At 44.7% G+C, this 14,975-nt stretch overlaps 2 protein-coding genes across 5 annotated transcripts; one reads left to right on the top strand and one right to left on the bottom strand.

Annotated features, from left to right (window-relative positions):
- Positions 1-2,073: 2,073 nt before the first annotated feature.
- On the bottom strand, positions 2,074-11,029 carry LOC136494670 (peroxidase 57-like). 4 transcript variants are annotated; one of them, XM_066490841.1, is made up of 6 exons: positions 10,881-11,029; positions 10,689-10,771; positions 9,992-10,049; positions 3,217-3,607; positions 2,742-3,102; positions 2,074-2,664 (listed from the first exon to the last, which is right to left on the bottom strand). In XM_066490841.1, the coding sequence occupies exons 3-6, from the start codon at positions 10,045-10,047 to the stop codon at positions 2,201-2,203; spliced, it is 1,272 nt and encodes a 423-aa protein (XP_066346938.1). In that variant the 5' UTR covers positions 10,048-10,049; positions 10,689-10,771; positions 10,881-11,029; the 3' UTR covers positions 2,074-2,200. The 4 variants fall into 4 exon arrangements, with proteins under 4 accessions (XP_066346938.1, XP_066346939.1, XP_066346935.1 ...); XM_066490842.1 differs by having other exon boundaries at positions 2,074-2,649; XM_066490838.1 differs by having other exon boundaries at positions 2,742-3,607.
- Positions 11,030-12,235: 1,206 nt separating this feature from the next.
- LOC136493014 (succinate dehydrogenase subunit 3-1, mitochondrial-like) lies at positions 12,236-14,463 on the top strand. The gene is made up of 3 exons (XM_066489041.1): positions 12,236-12,265; positions 13,179-13,244; positions 13,843-14,463. The coding sequence occupies exons 1-3, from the start codon at positions 12,259-12,261 to the stop codon at positions 14,130-14,132; spliced, it is 363 nt and encodes a 120-aa protein (XP_066345138.1). The 5' UTR covers positions 12,236-12,258; the 3' UTR covers positions 14,133-14,463.
- The last annotated feature ends 512 nt before the right edge of the window (positions 14,464-14,975 follow it).

Genomic DNA, 14,975 nt, shown 5'->3' with positions numbered 1-14,975 from the left:
GGCCGTGGGTCCGCCGGGGCGCTGGACGGGGGCGCTGAGGCCACCGGGGCATGGGACGGGGGCGCGAGGACGGCGGCGGCGCGACGACGCGGGGGCGGGTGGGAGACGAGTGAGGAGGGGTTGGGGTTGGGCCGGCCCATTCTGGGCCTTTAGGTTAAAAGATTTGCCGAGTGCCAGGCCCAACGGCACTCGGCAAAGGTTTTTTTATTTTTTATTTTTAAAATTCTTTGCGGAGCGCCCTGTGACCTGGCGCTCGGCAAAGGCTTCTTTGCCGAGTGCCAACAAATTAATTTTTTTTTGTTTTTTTCGCCCCATTTTTTTCTGGGGCCTTGCTACAGTAATTAAACCTTCATTTCAAAATTTGGGACAATTTTTAGTTTTTTTACTTTATTTCCTTAATTAGTTTTGTTTCGTTGGATTTTTTCGACTATTTCAAATTTGAACTGCATGTACATGAAATAATAGAATTTGGTCATTCAAAAAATGGTATTCATGGTATTTGGTGTATGTTGAGTCTATCCACAAACTCACATCAAATTTCGCGCATCTTCTTCACGTAACATGACGAGCCACTTACCGAAAAAGTGTTTTAAAATTATATAAAGTCCATACGAAGTCCGAAAATCACGAAACTTGTTGAGGTGTCATGTTATCGCATGTGTAGGTTATGGTAAAAAATTGAGAATGTTTCGAGCAACTTGCGATGTCAGATGCATAAAACCCACTATCTGACGTCGCAACTTGCTCAAAACATTCTCAATTTTTTACCATAGCCTACACATGCGATAACATGACACCTCGACAAGTTTCGTGATTTTCAGACTTCGTATGGACTTTATATAATTTTAAAACACTTTTTCAGGCAAGTGGCTCGTCATGTTACGTGAAGAAGATGCGCGAAATTTGATGCTGAGTTCGTGGATAGAGACTCAACATACACCAAATACCATGAATAACATTTTTCGAAGCACTAGATTACAATATTCCATGCACTTGCAGTTCAAATTTGAATTATATATAAAAATTCAACATAATCAAATTAATCAACCAAATATAACAAAAAAACTAGAAAAAGCACAAAATTTGAACATAAAGTTGTAAACAATGTAGGCGGATCCAACAAAAAACTTAGGGTCAAAAAAATAAAAAAAATTTGAAAATTTGCCGAGTGCCAGCTTGGCACTCGGCAAAGACTGTCTTTGCTGAGTGCTGGTCCAGGGGCATTCGGCAAAGAATTTTTTAAAAGAAAATTTTCAAAACGGTTAAAAAGTCTTTGTCGAGGGCCTAACGGTGATGCCCTCGGCAAAGATTGACGGCAGGGGATGAACGTCGTGGCAGGCGGTGTTGCCGAGGGCCGGTCTTTTGCCGAGGGCTTAGCCCTCGGCAAATAATTATTGTTGCCGTGTGCTTGTCTGTGCCGAGGGTCTAGCACTCGTCAAAGAGTCTTTGCCGAGGGCTGTTCTTTGCCGAGGATCAGGCCCTCGGCAAAGACTCTTTGCCGAGTGCCCGAGCATTTTCCCTCGGCAAATCCTCAGGCTCTCGGCAAAGATGCTCTGTCCGGTAGTGAATCATGCCACCATAAAGTAGTATTTTGATTTTCTAAAAGAACACCGTTCAGAAGGAAAAGATTACCATACAATGTAGCCTAGTCTGTTTATAAAATAACTGCACATCTTGTTTTTTTTAAAAAAAGTCATTTTTAGATTTAACAAGATTTATAGAAAATATTATCAACATCTATATCTTCTAATATATTTATTATAAAATACATTCAAATATTAATCTAGTAATATTTATTCCCTCCATACTAAAAAATAAAGTCGTTTTGGACAAGACTTGGGTTCAAACATTGGGAATATAAATCATGAATAACTTTTAAGTTGTTGAGTTTGAAATAGAAAAACCATATGCATAGATTTGTTTTGAAAAATACTTTCACAAAAATTGACATATATCACTTTTTGATAAATATCTTTATAAAAATAACTAGTCAAAGTTATGTTTTGGAGACCGTGTCGCTGTCCAAAACGACTTCATTTTTTAATATGGAGGGAGTATTATGTATCATAAATATTAGTATTTTATATGTTTCACTAAATTTAAAAAAGTTATATTTCTCCTAAAGAAAGATGTACAAATTCTGATACACTGCCACCATAATAAAAGTGTCATGCATAAACACTACCCCCTTTGTTATGGTTCAGTTGTCTTGGATGGGCTTGGAGCAGCTAATCCGTACCTGCCCGGCCGACCCCGTGAGCGGCGCGAGCGCCGACAGCTTAACCATGGCATGCGCAAAGTCCTCGCGGAACACCTCCTCGCTGTGCGCTCTGGACGCGTACACGCACACCCACCGCACGGTGCTCCCCGCGGTGAGCTGCTGGTCGGCGCGCAGGATGCCCCCGCCCTCCAGCAGCTTGGCGTAGTAGTGCGCGCCGAAGCCCACCTCCCGGCCCTGCCTGTAGTACCCCATCTCCATCGCCGCCGCGCCGTCGTTGCCATCGCCATCACCGCCGCCGCCGCCGCACACCGCGCGCTTCTCGCCGACCATGTCCGGGTCGATGGAGTCGTTGGGCGCACCGGTGCCGGCGAAGTCGTAGATCCTGTCCGCGAAGAACATGCACCGCACCTTCCCGATGCTGTGGGCTCCTGCAGATAGCAAGACTGGTTTTTGCATCACAGGGAGTTCAGCCAGCAGCTCAAAATCGGGCAGGCAAGGTTGAGATCGACGACGAACGAACCTAAGAGCGCGACGGTCTCAGGCTCCGTGAACTGCCCGCGGCGCGCGAACGCGGCGAGCGTCATGGCGTAGGTGGCGTTCGGCGGCGGGATGCTCCCGGCCACGACGTCGTGGTAGAAGCTCTGCGCGCTGTGGCGGCGGCCCGTGAGCACCGGGTAGGTTGGCCCGCCGACAAGGACGAGGCTGTCCCGCGCGGCGAGGGCCAGGATGTCCGCGCAGGAGACGGTCCCCGGGCACGCCTTCTCCACTCTCTGTTTGATGGCCTCGACTGCGCCCATGCCTCGCACCGACTGGTTCGGCCCGGCGTCGCGCTCTGATTTCCGGCCGTCGACGCGGTCCAGCAGTACCGAGGCGTCGCAGCCCTGCACGTACGCTCGTACAGGAGAAGACAGCGTCTTGGTGTGTGCGCGTGTGAGCGTCGCAGGGAAGATGAGATGAGATGCAGGACGACATGGAGTTTGTTTGTTTCGACGTACGTGGATGAAGCAGTCGTGGAAGAAGAGACGGACGAGCGCGGCGGCGACGTTGGGGTCCGCGTGGTAGAGCTTCCGCACCGTGGACGAGATGATCTCCTCGGCGTCCGGGTACTTGTCGTCGTAGAACCCGAAGAAGACCAGACCGGGTGAACTCGTCTCCGGCCGGAAGGTGAAGGAGGAGGATGAGTCACCGTTGTCGTCCTCGCCGTAGTCGTCAAGTGAGAGATCATCGGCGGACCTGCTGCCATCGCAACGGAGATTGACCGTGCTAATGACGATGATTGACGCAGCTAGCAAGCAGATGGCTCCCCGTGCCACAGGTCCTAACGACATCGCCTCCCTCCTCTGTTCTTGTAGTGATGATGGTGATGCATTGTCCAGGTAAAGGTTGCTGAGGTATGCCAAGTGAACGTGACAATTTTAAAATGACGCGGGAAATACATTAATAGACCTGTAACCTGTTTCGTTGCCGTAGTTTTGTGTGGAACAGACCACGAAAGCAAAAACAAGTTCACGTCGCATTTGGCCCTGGAACAATGACCGGATCAGAAACAATTCCGGCTTCGATCGGCACCTTTCGATGTATGTACACAACCTACATAATTCAATACTTTCTGTGTCTGGTTTTCTTTAGACTATCATGTTTATGTGGTGTCTAATGCAAGTAAAGTGTGCTCACCAGGACCATTGAAAGCGACGGTTCTTGGTGATCTGCTAGGGCCTATTTAGATTCCAAAAAATTTTGCGCAGTACCCGTCACATCGAATCATGCGGCACATGCATAGAGTACTAAATGTAGACGAAAAAAAAATTAATTGCACAGTTGGGTGAAAAATCGCGAGACGAAACTTTTGAACGTCCATAATTAGACACTAATTGCCAAATACAAACGAAAGTGCCACAGTAGCCAAAATCCAAAAAAATTTGGATCTGAACGGGGCCCTAATCGTTGTGACTGAGCAGTTGATGGCTACCTAGCTCAAGTGCCGGAATTAAAGGTTACTCCATTATACTGCTAAGAAAACTGCAAGATAGCGAAGAGAAATGACATCATCCTGCACCTGAGCCCAGAGTGTAATATGCATCAACTCCAATATGCTTGGTGAGCTCATGCTTCATAGGATCACGAGCTATATTGATAGCACTGGTACTGTCAGACAGAAGAGGAGTGAGCATAGAAACTGAAACACCGAAATCCTCAAGTAACCATCGAAGCCAAGTAACCTCTGCTGTCGCAAGAGCTATAGCTCGCAACTCGGCCTCTGCACTCGAACGAGAGACCGCGGTCTGCTTCTTTGTCTTCCAAGCAATGAGAGAGCCACCAAGAAAAATACAATAGGCAGAAAGAGAGTGACGGTCAGAGTCACTAGCCCAAGTAGCATCAGAGTAGGCTTGGAGTTGAAAAGAGCTAGAATGCGGGAAGAATAGACGACGAGTAATGGTCCCATGAAGATAACACAAGACACGAAGAAGATGTCTATAATGAACATGGGTGGGAGAAGAAACAAATTGACTAAGAATGTGCACAACATATGAGATATCAGGACGGGTCACAGCTAGATAGACAAGAATCCCAACAATATGACGATACCGAGTGGGATCGGCGAGAGGTTTACCATCAGTAGCACGGAGCTAAAGATTAAGCTCGATGGGAGTCTCAACAGTGCGATGATCAGTGAGGCAAGAGCGAGCAAGAAGATCCTGAATGTATTTTTCTTGGGATAAGTAAATGCCATCAGAGGTGGAAGAGACCTCAATCCCAAGGAAATAACGAAGAGGACCAAGATCAAACATAAGAAACTGCTCGCTGAGGCATGCCTTGACAAAGGCAATATACTCAGAATCATCACCAGTGATAATCATATCATCAACATAAAGAAGAAGAAGAGTGCGACCACGAGGGGATGTGTGAATAAACAAGGCAGGGTCATGATTGCTTGGGGAAAAACCAGCAGCAATGATCACAGAGGCAAAGCGCTGAAACCAAGCACGAGGAGCTTGTTTCAGACTATAAAGAGAGCGACGAAGACGACAAACCATGCCATCAGGAACAAGATACCCAGGAGGTGGTCGCATGTAGACCTCCTCACGGAGTTCACCATTAAGGAAGGCATTTTTGACATCAAGTTGAGAAATAGACCAAGCACGAACAGAGGCCACAGCAAGGAGAGTGCGAACAGTGGTCATGTGAGCCACAGGAGCAAATGTCTCATCATAATCACAACCATACTCTTGCTGAAAACCACGAGCAACAAGACGAGCCTTATAACGCTCGAGAGAGCCATCAGAGCGAGTCTTGATCTTATAAACCCACTTGCACGTGATGGGGCGAGCATGAGAAGGAAGAGGGACAAGGTCCCAAGTGCCAGTGCGCTCAAGAGCAGCAATCTCCTCAGCCATGGCTAGTTGCCATTCAGGATGACAAATGGCATCATGGTATGTGGTCGGCTTAGAAAAGACAGTGCCAGCAAAACCATACCTATCAAGAGGCTTCAGCGAGCTATGATCGTGAAGATTATAATGAGAGGAGGGCTGAGATAAAGAATCGTCAACCGAAGATGGCTCAGCAGGAGAGGAGACATCAGAAGGCAACTCAACAGGAGGCGAGGAATCTAGGAGCCGACGACTGTAGGTGTGAATCATGGGAGGTTTGGAATCATAAATGGACCGAGGAGCATGTGAAGACGACTCAGAGGGCAGCAGAGGAGAAGGTGGAGGGGGTGAAGATGTTTTAGGAGGTGGAGATGGTAACGGAGGAAGAAGCACAGTGGAGATAGGTGTATCAGGAAAAGTCAAGAAGGACAGAGGCTCAACAATGGCCTGAGGAGAAACATCAGAGGAGGGCCGAGGATAGAAGGAACGAGACTCATCAAAAGTAACATCCCAAGAGATCCGCATACGACGAGCAGTCGGGTCCCAACAACGATAGCCCTTGTGCTCAGCACTATAGCCTAAGAAAACACACTCAACAGATTGATGGGTGAGTTTAGTGCGTTCACGAGGAGCAAGAAGAACATAGCACAGACATCCAAAAAGGCAAAGACTAGAGTAATCAGGTGGATGGTCAAAAAGGCGCTCATATGGGGTGCCACCTTTAAGAGCAGATGAGGGTTGAATGTTGGTTAAATAGGTGGCAGTGGAGATTGCTTCAGCCCAGAAATGAGGTGGGACCGATGAAGCAATCATAAGAGCACGAGCAGTTTCAAGAAGGTGATGATGTTTACGCTCAGCAACACCATTCTGAGCGTGCGCACCAGGACAAGAAAATTGTGAGAGTCCCTTGCTCAGAAAGAAATTGGCGAAGAGCACCCGAAAGATATTCCCCGGCAGAGTCAGCCTGAAAAACACGAATAGGAGCATCAAAATGAGTGCGAATCATCCGAGCAAAAGTTTTATATATGGATAACACCTCATTACGATGTTTTATGAAATACACCCATGTGAAGTGAGAGAAATCATCGATAAATATGACATAATATTGATGACCCCCTTTTGAAACAAAAGGTGCAGGACCCCATACATCTGAATGAACAAGATCAAAAGGACGCTGTGACACAGACCCACTAGAGGGATATGGAAGCTGGATTTGTTTGCCAAGCTTACAACCCTGACACTGATCTAAAGAAACATCACCAGAGACATTTCCTAGAACACCACGACAGACAAGAGCGGATAAGCGGGAACCACATAGATGTCCCAGGCGATGATGCCACTGAGCAAAAGAGGAAGAAGCCGATGCAAGAGAAGCAGAGCTCACAAGACCGACAGAGGCAGCAGAAGGAAGACGAAGCCAATCGAGTTCCCAGAGATGCGGAGAATCATGGCGGCGAGGGCCCGTACCAACTAGGAGACCCGTGCTGAGATCCTGAACACGGCAAGAGTCAGAATAAAAAATAACACGACAACCATGATCAGTGAGCTGGCCAATAGAAATAAGTTGCATGGTCAAATCAGGAACATAAGAAACATTAGGAACATGAAATGAAGAAGAAGAAAGAGTGCCACGACCAACAACTGAAAGAGATGAGCCAGTCAGCAGTTTGAACAGTGAGAGGAATGGAAGGAGAGCAAATAGAAGAAAGAGAGGTACTATCAGGTGTCATATGAAAAGAAGCACCAGAATCAAGAATCCATGGCAAGATGCCTGAAGTAGATGGTGGTTTCTCAATAAAAGACTGAGAAGTAGCAGCAGAGAGTACTAGAGCAGGAGTGACAGAACTAGCAGCTCTAGTAGTGACAGAACCAGAAGCTCTAGTAGGTGGAGGAACAACAAGACGATGAAGTAACACGAGTATCTCCTGCTGTGCATTAGGATGCTGAGATTGAGCATGTGAGGAACGCCCACCTCGGTGAGACTGAGACTGAGCCTGCCTCTTCTTCTTGTAACAATGATCCTCATCATGTCCATCTCTGCCATAGTGCTTACAATGAAGGCCACCTGAGTTGCGAGTCCCCGAGCCGCCAGAGGCTACTGAAGCATGCACTTTGGGAGGAGAACCAAGAATTCCAGACCGAGCAGCCAGAACTGAGGAGGACGTCGACTGAAGTAGACCAGCAGAACGAAGGTGAATCTCCTCATTACGAACAGCAGCAAGAGCCTCCATCAAAGACACGCACGGCTCACGAGCAAGTAATTGAGCACGAAGGGGCTCAAACTCAGCACGCAGACGAGTCAGGAAGTCATACGTGCGACGAAGCTCGAGGTGGCTCTGTTGCTTCCTGCAGGAGTCACAAGTGTCTGGGGACAATTGAGGACTGAGAGTGTCAAGCTCACGCCGTATTGCAGATAGCTGTCGAAAGAAATCCTCAACTGAACTATGACCCTGCTGCAACAGTTGTTCTTGACGTAGGGCGGCAATATAAGTGGACTGACCAGAGGGCTCATAGCGCTGACGAAGAACAGCCCACATCTGAGCAGCATGATCAAGCCGAATAACCTCTCCTGTCAGATGCTTTTCCATACTAGCAACAAGAACAGCCCCAGCACGAGCATCTTCATCCAACCAAGTCCGATAAGCCCGAAAATGAGACATGTAAGAGGCCATATCATCATCATAAGCTTCGCGCAACTTCTTTTGTTCCTCTTTAGATTTTTCTGGAGGAATCACCGGCTGCACTGGACGATCAGGCAATGCTGGACAAGGTAGCTCACCACTAAGAAACTCCCAGAGTCAAAGACCACGCATATGCCACCGCTTATGTGGAACCCAGTCATGATAATTGGTGCCATCGAAAATCACTGGACAACGTGGGATTTGAGCGCCTCCAGAGGGAGGAACAGGAGGAGATGCCATCTTTCTTTCTCCTAGAAAAGCAGAAAAATAGCAGCAGCAAAGCGGGGTCTGACTCTTCTTCCTTTTTTACCTAATCTAAAACAGAGCAAGCAGCAAAGCAGAAAAACAGAGCACTCGAACGGACGGCCCCAAAGCAGAGCCGCGCCCAACAGAGCAGCGGAGGAAGGGCGTGCGGCGGCGGGGCCATGGAGGAGGCGCGACGTCAGGGCTGCGCCGGCCACAGAGGGCGCGCGATGGCAGGACCGTGCCCGGCCACGGAGAGCACGCGACGGCGGGGCCACGCCCAGCTACGGAGCGTGCAACGGGAAGAGCACGCAAGGAAGAGAGCCGACAGGCGGCGGAGCTCCAAGCAAGCGCAATGGGAAGAGCGCGTGAGAGAGCGAGGTAAACCCTACATCCTAGGCTCTGGTACCATGTTGGAAGGAATGAAGCTCACACACTTCCTGGGGGCAACAACCCAAACATGTACATGAGTTGGGCATATATGCATCTAAGCCCTTACACAAAGAGAAAAATATGCTATACACCATATATATCTAACATAGTTAAGTGCCATCAGTTGAAACCTTTTTCTGGCAAAAAAAAAAAACATTTATCCACTTGAATCTTCAGCATGGAATGGATTTTGTTACTTTTAACTTCGATTCTTTTTTCCCTTCTAGCTTCTATTATTTCATCACACTTCCAAGTGCATTTTTATATATCAGTTTCCATATTAACATTTATTGTTGTTATTATTTTTGTATTCATCCTATAGAAGGAAAATTTGTACTCCCTCTTGTCCCTGTCAAAAGGAAAATTTGAACAGGGACATAGGTTAAGAATTTGCAAATTGACAGATCCAGAAGAGAAATGACATGAATTCTCCCTCCTATTCAATTAATTTGGCTGGAAAGCTGAGAGTTGAAAGTATGTTTGGGTGTTATGCACAAATCCTTAGGACACAACAAAATAAACAAGGGAAAAAGAGAGTAACAAGCATCTAAATTAGGCACAAGCCTTATAATTTAGGATTAAAAAGAAAAACCAATACAGTTTGGAAATTGGCAGTACAGAATAATTATATACCTAATCAAAAGAATGTGCTATGCATTACTTCAAATGGATTAACTAGTTACACAATACTATAACTAATGCATCTTTTCTGTTTAGTAAGTGAAATAAAAGAAATGCTTGAAAATTAAAGTACAAAAATGGAAGGTTAAGATAATTATAAAGCATATTACGTTATGATTCACTATCTTATTTGATACCTCCTGCCGAAACATAATAAAAGAAACACAAGTCATAATCTAGTAGATTTATTGATCAATTCAACAGATCATCCCAAATATATAAAAAAGGACAATTTTCCTTAGCATACAGGTGATGAACCGTCAATAACTCAAAGAATAGAATGCATTTTAATCCTATAAAGAATACTCGGTACAATAACCTCTCTGCAGTCAATACACATGCTTCAGGCCAATAGGAAGAAGTACCTCAGATGGGTGTGTAGTGAGAAAGAATCCGACAGTAGGTGCAAACTCATTCCCATGCCTAAAAGTGTTCAGATTTTGGACAAATGGTCAGTGCACTATATCATTCTCTATTAAATGAAGACATGGCATTACAGATAAGGACATCAGAACACATTGCAAATGGAAGTAAACCAAATGGAGCATGCACACAAATACTCAACCATTTCACACAGCGCCAAACAGTTTTAAGAATGTTAAAAGGCTGGATGAAAGCAATCAAGAGAAAGCGAAAGTGGCAGCAAGCTGCTGCTTATCTAACACTACTCTATATGCATGTTGTTGGGGGTCCAAAATCGCAGGAAACATGTTCAAATAGCATTCTATCATTTTGTGTCATATATAGCAAAGTCCCTTCCAAAGTACTAAGGTTGTGAGCACTCCATGGTAAAAGTAGCATCACAGTCACTTGTTCGTGCCAATTAAAAAGGAACTCAAACTCTAAGTAAGCTGTTGATTAATTATGTACAGCACTTCCATCTGACAAACTAGAACAATGGATATGTAGCACAACTGACAGTGACTGATTCATAAAAGGAAACCGGTTCATGTACTGAAAAATTAGTTGGCATTCTCAACATAAATCATCAACATTATTTCCGAATAATTGGTAGTTGAAATGTTGTAAGAATCGGGACTTGTAGTTAGCGGATACTGATACCTGTTTGGGGAGCAGTAGTAGACGAAATGGGCACCCGGGGGCACCATCTTCATCCCATTGAACTTGGGCCCAACAGAGAACATCTGCAGAAGAACGAGAAGCAGGCAGAGGTGAAAACCTGTCACATTGTTTGATGCATGCACCAAACAGCTCGCTGCGAGACGCGATCGTTGGCGGCCGAATCCCACCGACCTGGGTGTCGATTCCGAAGAGGGTGCGCTGGGGGACGTTGAGGAGGAGGAGGGTGGCACCCTTCCGCACCAGCTCCGTTGCCGCCTCCGGGTCCATCCGCGCCGCCGCCGCTCGCCATGGCAGTAGCGCGCTCGTGCGGCAGTGTTCTGGAACGGGACGGCTCGCTCTCCAAAAAATGCTAGAAGCCCATCATAGTCTTCTTCTGCCCATCTGAGCCGTGGGCTGAAATAGGAAGCTCGTAATGGGTTTGGCCCATTTGTCTATACAGTTGGGCCCAGAAGGCCCAGAAAACCCCTTCTGTCCTCCCATCCTCTGTGCCCGCAGCTCGCTTTCCACCGTTAGACACTTGACCCACCAACCATCTCCGTCCATCGGCGGCGGCGGCCACGCGGACAAGCGGCAAGCAGGAGAAGCCCAGTGAGTATCTCTCAACCCGATCCATCCCGTCCCAATATGGATCGCGTTCTTCGTTTGATTTTGATTTGCTATTTCCAGTATGCTATGAACCTATGATAACGCGATCCATCCTAGTCGCAGCCCGATTTGGTTAGGTTGGGTGCAGATGTAGGCTGTCCTAGATTCATCCGATGGATGGATTTATAAATCTGATCTTAGGAGGCGATGGATGCTGTGTTGGTAGAGTTGTGACTTATGACGTATATAGAGAAAAAAAGCTGTTAGCGCAAAGATGCTAGGCCATGCCCCCTGGTTCTCGAATCACACATTAGTGTTTCAATCATGATATGCAAAAGTTCACTGCTGTCAATGTAGTTATAAGTTGCATCTTTCAATCTATTGATACTGTGGTTTATCAGTGACTCAGTGTGATGTCCTAAGGATTACAGCCTATCAAAATTTAATGAACACTGAGCACTCTGATATGCAGCTACTAAGGATTACAGGCCTAAAACTAGTATAATACTGTCATGCTGAATCTGGAGACATCATTGTCAAAGTATAATTATGATCCTACAAAGTATAATGAGCTTACACACACAGTGAAATTTTGTGGCAATCATAGCATTAGCAATCTGTCCTCAATAAATTTGTGTAATTTGTATATAAATTAATACCAAATGAACAAAAACTACTTATCTATTTGTCGGTGGAAACAGCGTTTTTGCAATTAGTGTTTTTGGTATCTTACTCTTTCACTCACAAGCAATAGTGTAGTATTTGTGATAATTCAGCAGCATTGACATACAAAACTTTCATAACTTGAATGTCTGTCATAGCAATTGACATACAAAACTTTCATAACTTGCATGTCTGCCAAAGCAATGTAGTGTTGCTTCTATTATCAGTAAGGAAGCACTACCTTGCTTCACTGGATAGCTCGTATTGTTCTTCAGAAGCTCTTCTTTCCTGTGAGCCTGTAATGCCAGGTCCTAAACTCCTCATGTTCCTTCCTGGGATGAATACTCTGGTCCACCTGGTGTTGCTGTGGGTCATCTTTTCTGTGACTTCTTTTCTCTCCCAGTTTTTTGTTCGCTTCAAATAAATCTCCCATTCCCCATATTAAGTCTTACCCTGATATGACATGTTTTAGGATTGAAATTTGCAAGAAGAATTCATGTTCTGGATAGTTGATTTATTGCAAATCACTTATGATAGGTTAATCATTGTTTCAATCATGATACCCGAAGTTTCACTGCTGTAATTGTAGTTATAAATTGCGTCGGTCAATTTTATTTTTATATTAGAAAATCGCAGGGCTCTAATTTTCCATTTTGCCCTCTTCATGCATTTGAGTCCACCGGACTTAGGATAGACAAATATAGTTTGCTTCATTATTGATGTTGATGATTTAGTGGAAAATGTAAGTTAGCTACAATAGTTTGATTGTATAACAACTGATGCTTATGCTTAAGATGTATGTATCTGGACTTTTGGACAGGCAGGCTCTCTTTAAATATGAGTAAAGTGCTTAGAAATTTCAATACGTTAATATGCTCAAATTTATGTTCTCTATGCCATCAAACTGCATACATAATCATAGTGCACATAATGAGAAAGCTAAGATACTATGTTGGATTGTCAATTGTGAACTGCAATATATCTTTCATCTTGATTCTTCATTTCGATATTTCATGTTGTTGTTAACAATAGAGTTTGTCTAGGGTCTGAGAATTGCTGAAATATCTTCCTTGGTTTGTTCTAAACAATCAAGTTCTTTAGGATCAATTATTTTGATATTCTCCAATTTAATTGAACATTACTTAATCTTTCTACATTGCTCAAATTTTTCTTTTGCCAAACTGTGTTGATGCTAATGCATGATTATTGGTTGCTGCACAGCAATGGAGAAGTGTAACAGCAACACTCGATTTGCACCCTTAAGAGATACTCCATTTGCTCTCCGTGGTAAAAAAACTCCTGCGCTGATTTGTTATATGTTTTATGTCCTGTTGTAATTTCAAACAACAGTCAATATTACATTGAGATAGGACCGATTAGAAGATAGTTGTGGCACACTGTCATCCTTCCAACTACATTATGTCATTCAGGATGTGCTGTAATGTGAGGCTCATAACGACACTATATCCTTTCATTCTGGAAGCTGGGGGCTTATAATTGAGACGTTGACCAGTCTATGCGATTCAGTCCATCATAGCACAAGGGATAAGGGAAGGCCAATGGTGGCCATATCTCTGTGGTCATTTTAGATTTTACAACATATATTTAAAAAATTGTTCTTCCATACCTGGAAGCAACACTTCATGCATGCCTCATAGCATTAATAATTTGTTACGTATTTCGTTTTCATTTAGAGCATAGTTTGGTGTACATATCTGAATGCACTATAGTTAATGTTTCTTTATATACTCTTTGGTGAAATGCAGTTAGATGTCCCTCTTGTTGTATCAGAGTATTCTTTTTTCTCAGTTATGCCAATATAGAAGTTTGCAGTTCATTATGTATAATTAGCCCTTATAAATTTGTGTCATTCATCTTTTTTCAGGTGCTCTTGGTAGTTCAACTTCAAATCTTGAGCAAACCAGGGGCTACACATCTTCCCCTCTAGCAGCTCTGCGTCCAAAGATGTCTGCACCTGGAAGCCGACCCCTGCACACAAGTCGCCCCCTGTCATCTCCTGTTGCAAACCGCCCACTGTCGCCCCACCTTCCTCTGAAGAAGCCACAGTTCAGCGCTACATTCTCTATCTCACACCGTATTTTTGGTGTCGCATTGGGAGTTGCTATCATATCCGTCCCTCTCGCCACCAAGTTCAGCCTGATGTTTGGTGTTTGAGAGCGATCTGCTGCATCTTAGGCCCCGTTCGCTTCGCTGAAAAAATAAGCCGAAACACTGTTCCGGCTGAAAAAACAAGCTGAAAAAGACGGATTATAAGAGAAGTGAACAGAGCCAAGAAAACAGCGTTGCCCATTTCCGTGACTGTTTCGTCGTCTTTGGTACCTTGCAACGCTGCATTTGGATTAACATCTTTGTCATGCTTGGAAAACTTCTGTAATAATCAGTACTACTGTTACGCTACGAAAATATCAGATGCCAGTGTAATAGGAGTATCAAATATCAGTGCAAGGAAGTTTGCCCCATTATGAATGTACATGGTTATGAGGTCTGCAGATTTGGCCGGGAAATGCATTAGTCAATTGTCATGGTAATAATAACTTGTAACAGCATTGGTGTGCGTTTAGTGTAGTGTACATGCCCTTAAGCTCGTTTGGAACATGTATAGCCATTGGGGTTTCATTCGCAATATATAAGCATTACGAAAAATAGGTAAACATTCCGTTTCTCCAAGATATACGTGTATCCATCTATAGCTCGTTGGGATTGACCATATGTTTTGTGGCCGTCATTATCATCATGAAGCGTATCTCCTATGGTCCATCTAAATCAACGAAGGAGTTGGACCAGCTATCCATGTTGTTGCCTGAATATGATATTTTTATGACTATGGAGCGTGTTTGATAGAATTTTCTCTGAAAAAGGACTGTTCTATGGGTACGTCTGAAGCCTAGACTGTCTTTGACAGGGTTTTTTTTTTTTTTTTGGGGGGGGGGGGGGGGGGGAGGGATTTCTCCAACGATTTAATCAAATGTCATACTAAACAAGGCCTCAAAGGCCCTT

Source organism: Miscanthus floridulus, chromosome 11, assembly GCF_019320115.1.
Source record: "Miscanthus floridulus cultivar M001 chromosome 11, ASM1932011v1, whole genome shotgun sequence".
Classification (NCBI taxonomy): domain Eukaryota; kingdom Viridiplantae; phylum Streptophyta; class Magnoliopsida; order Poales; family Poaceae; genus Miscanthus; species Miscanthus floridulus.
This window is presented reverse-complemented; position numbering and strand designations above follow the sequence as displayed.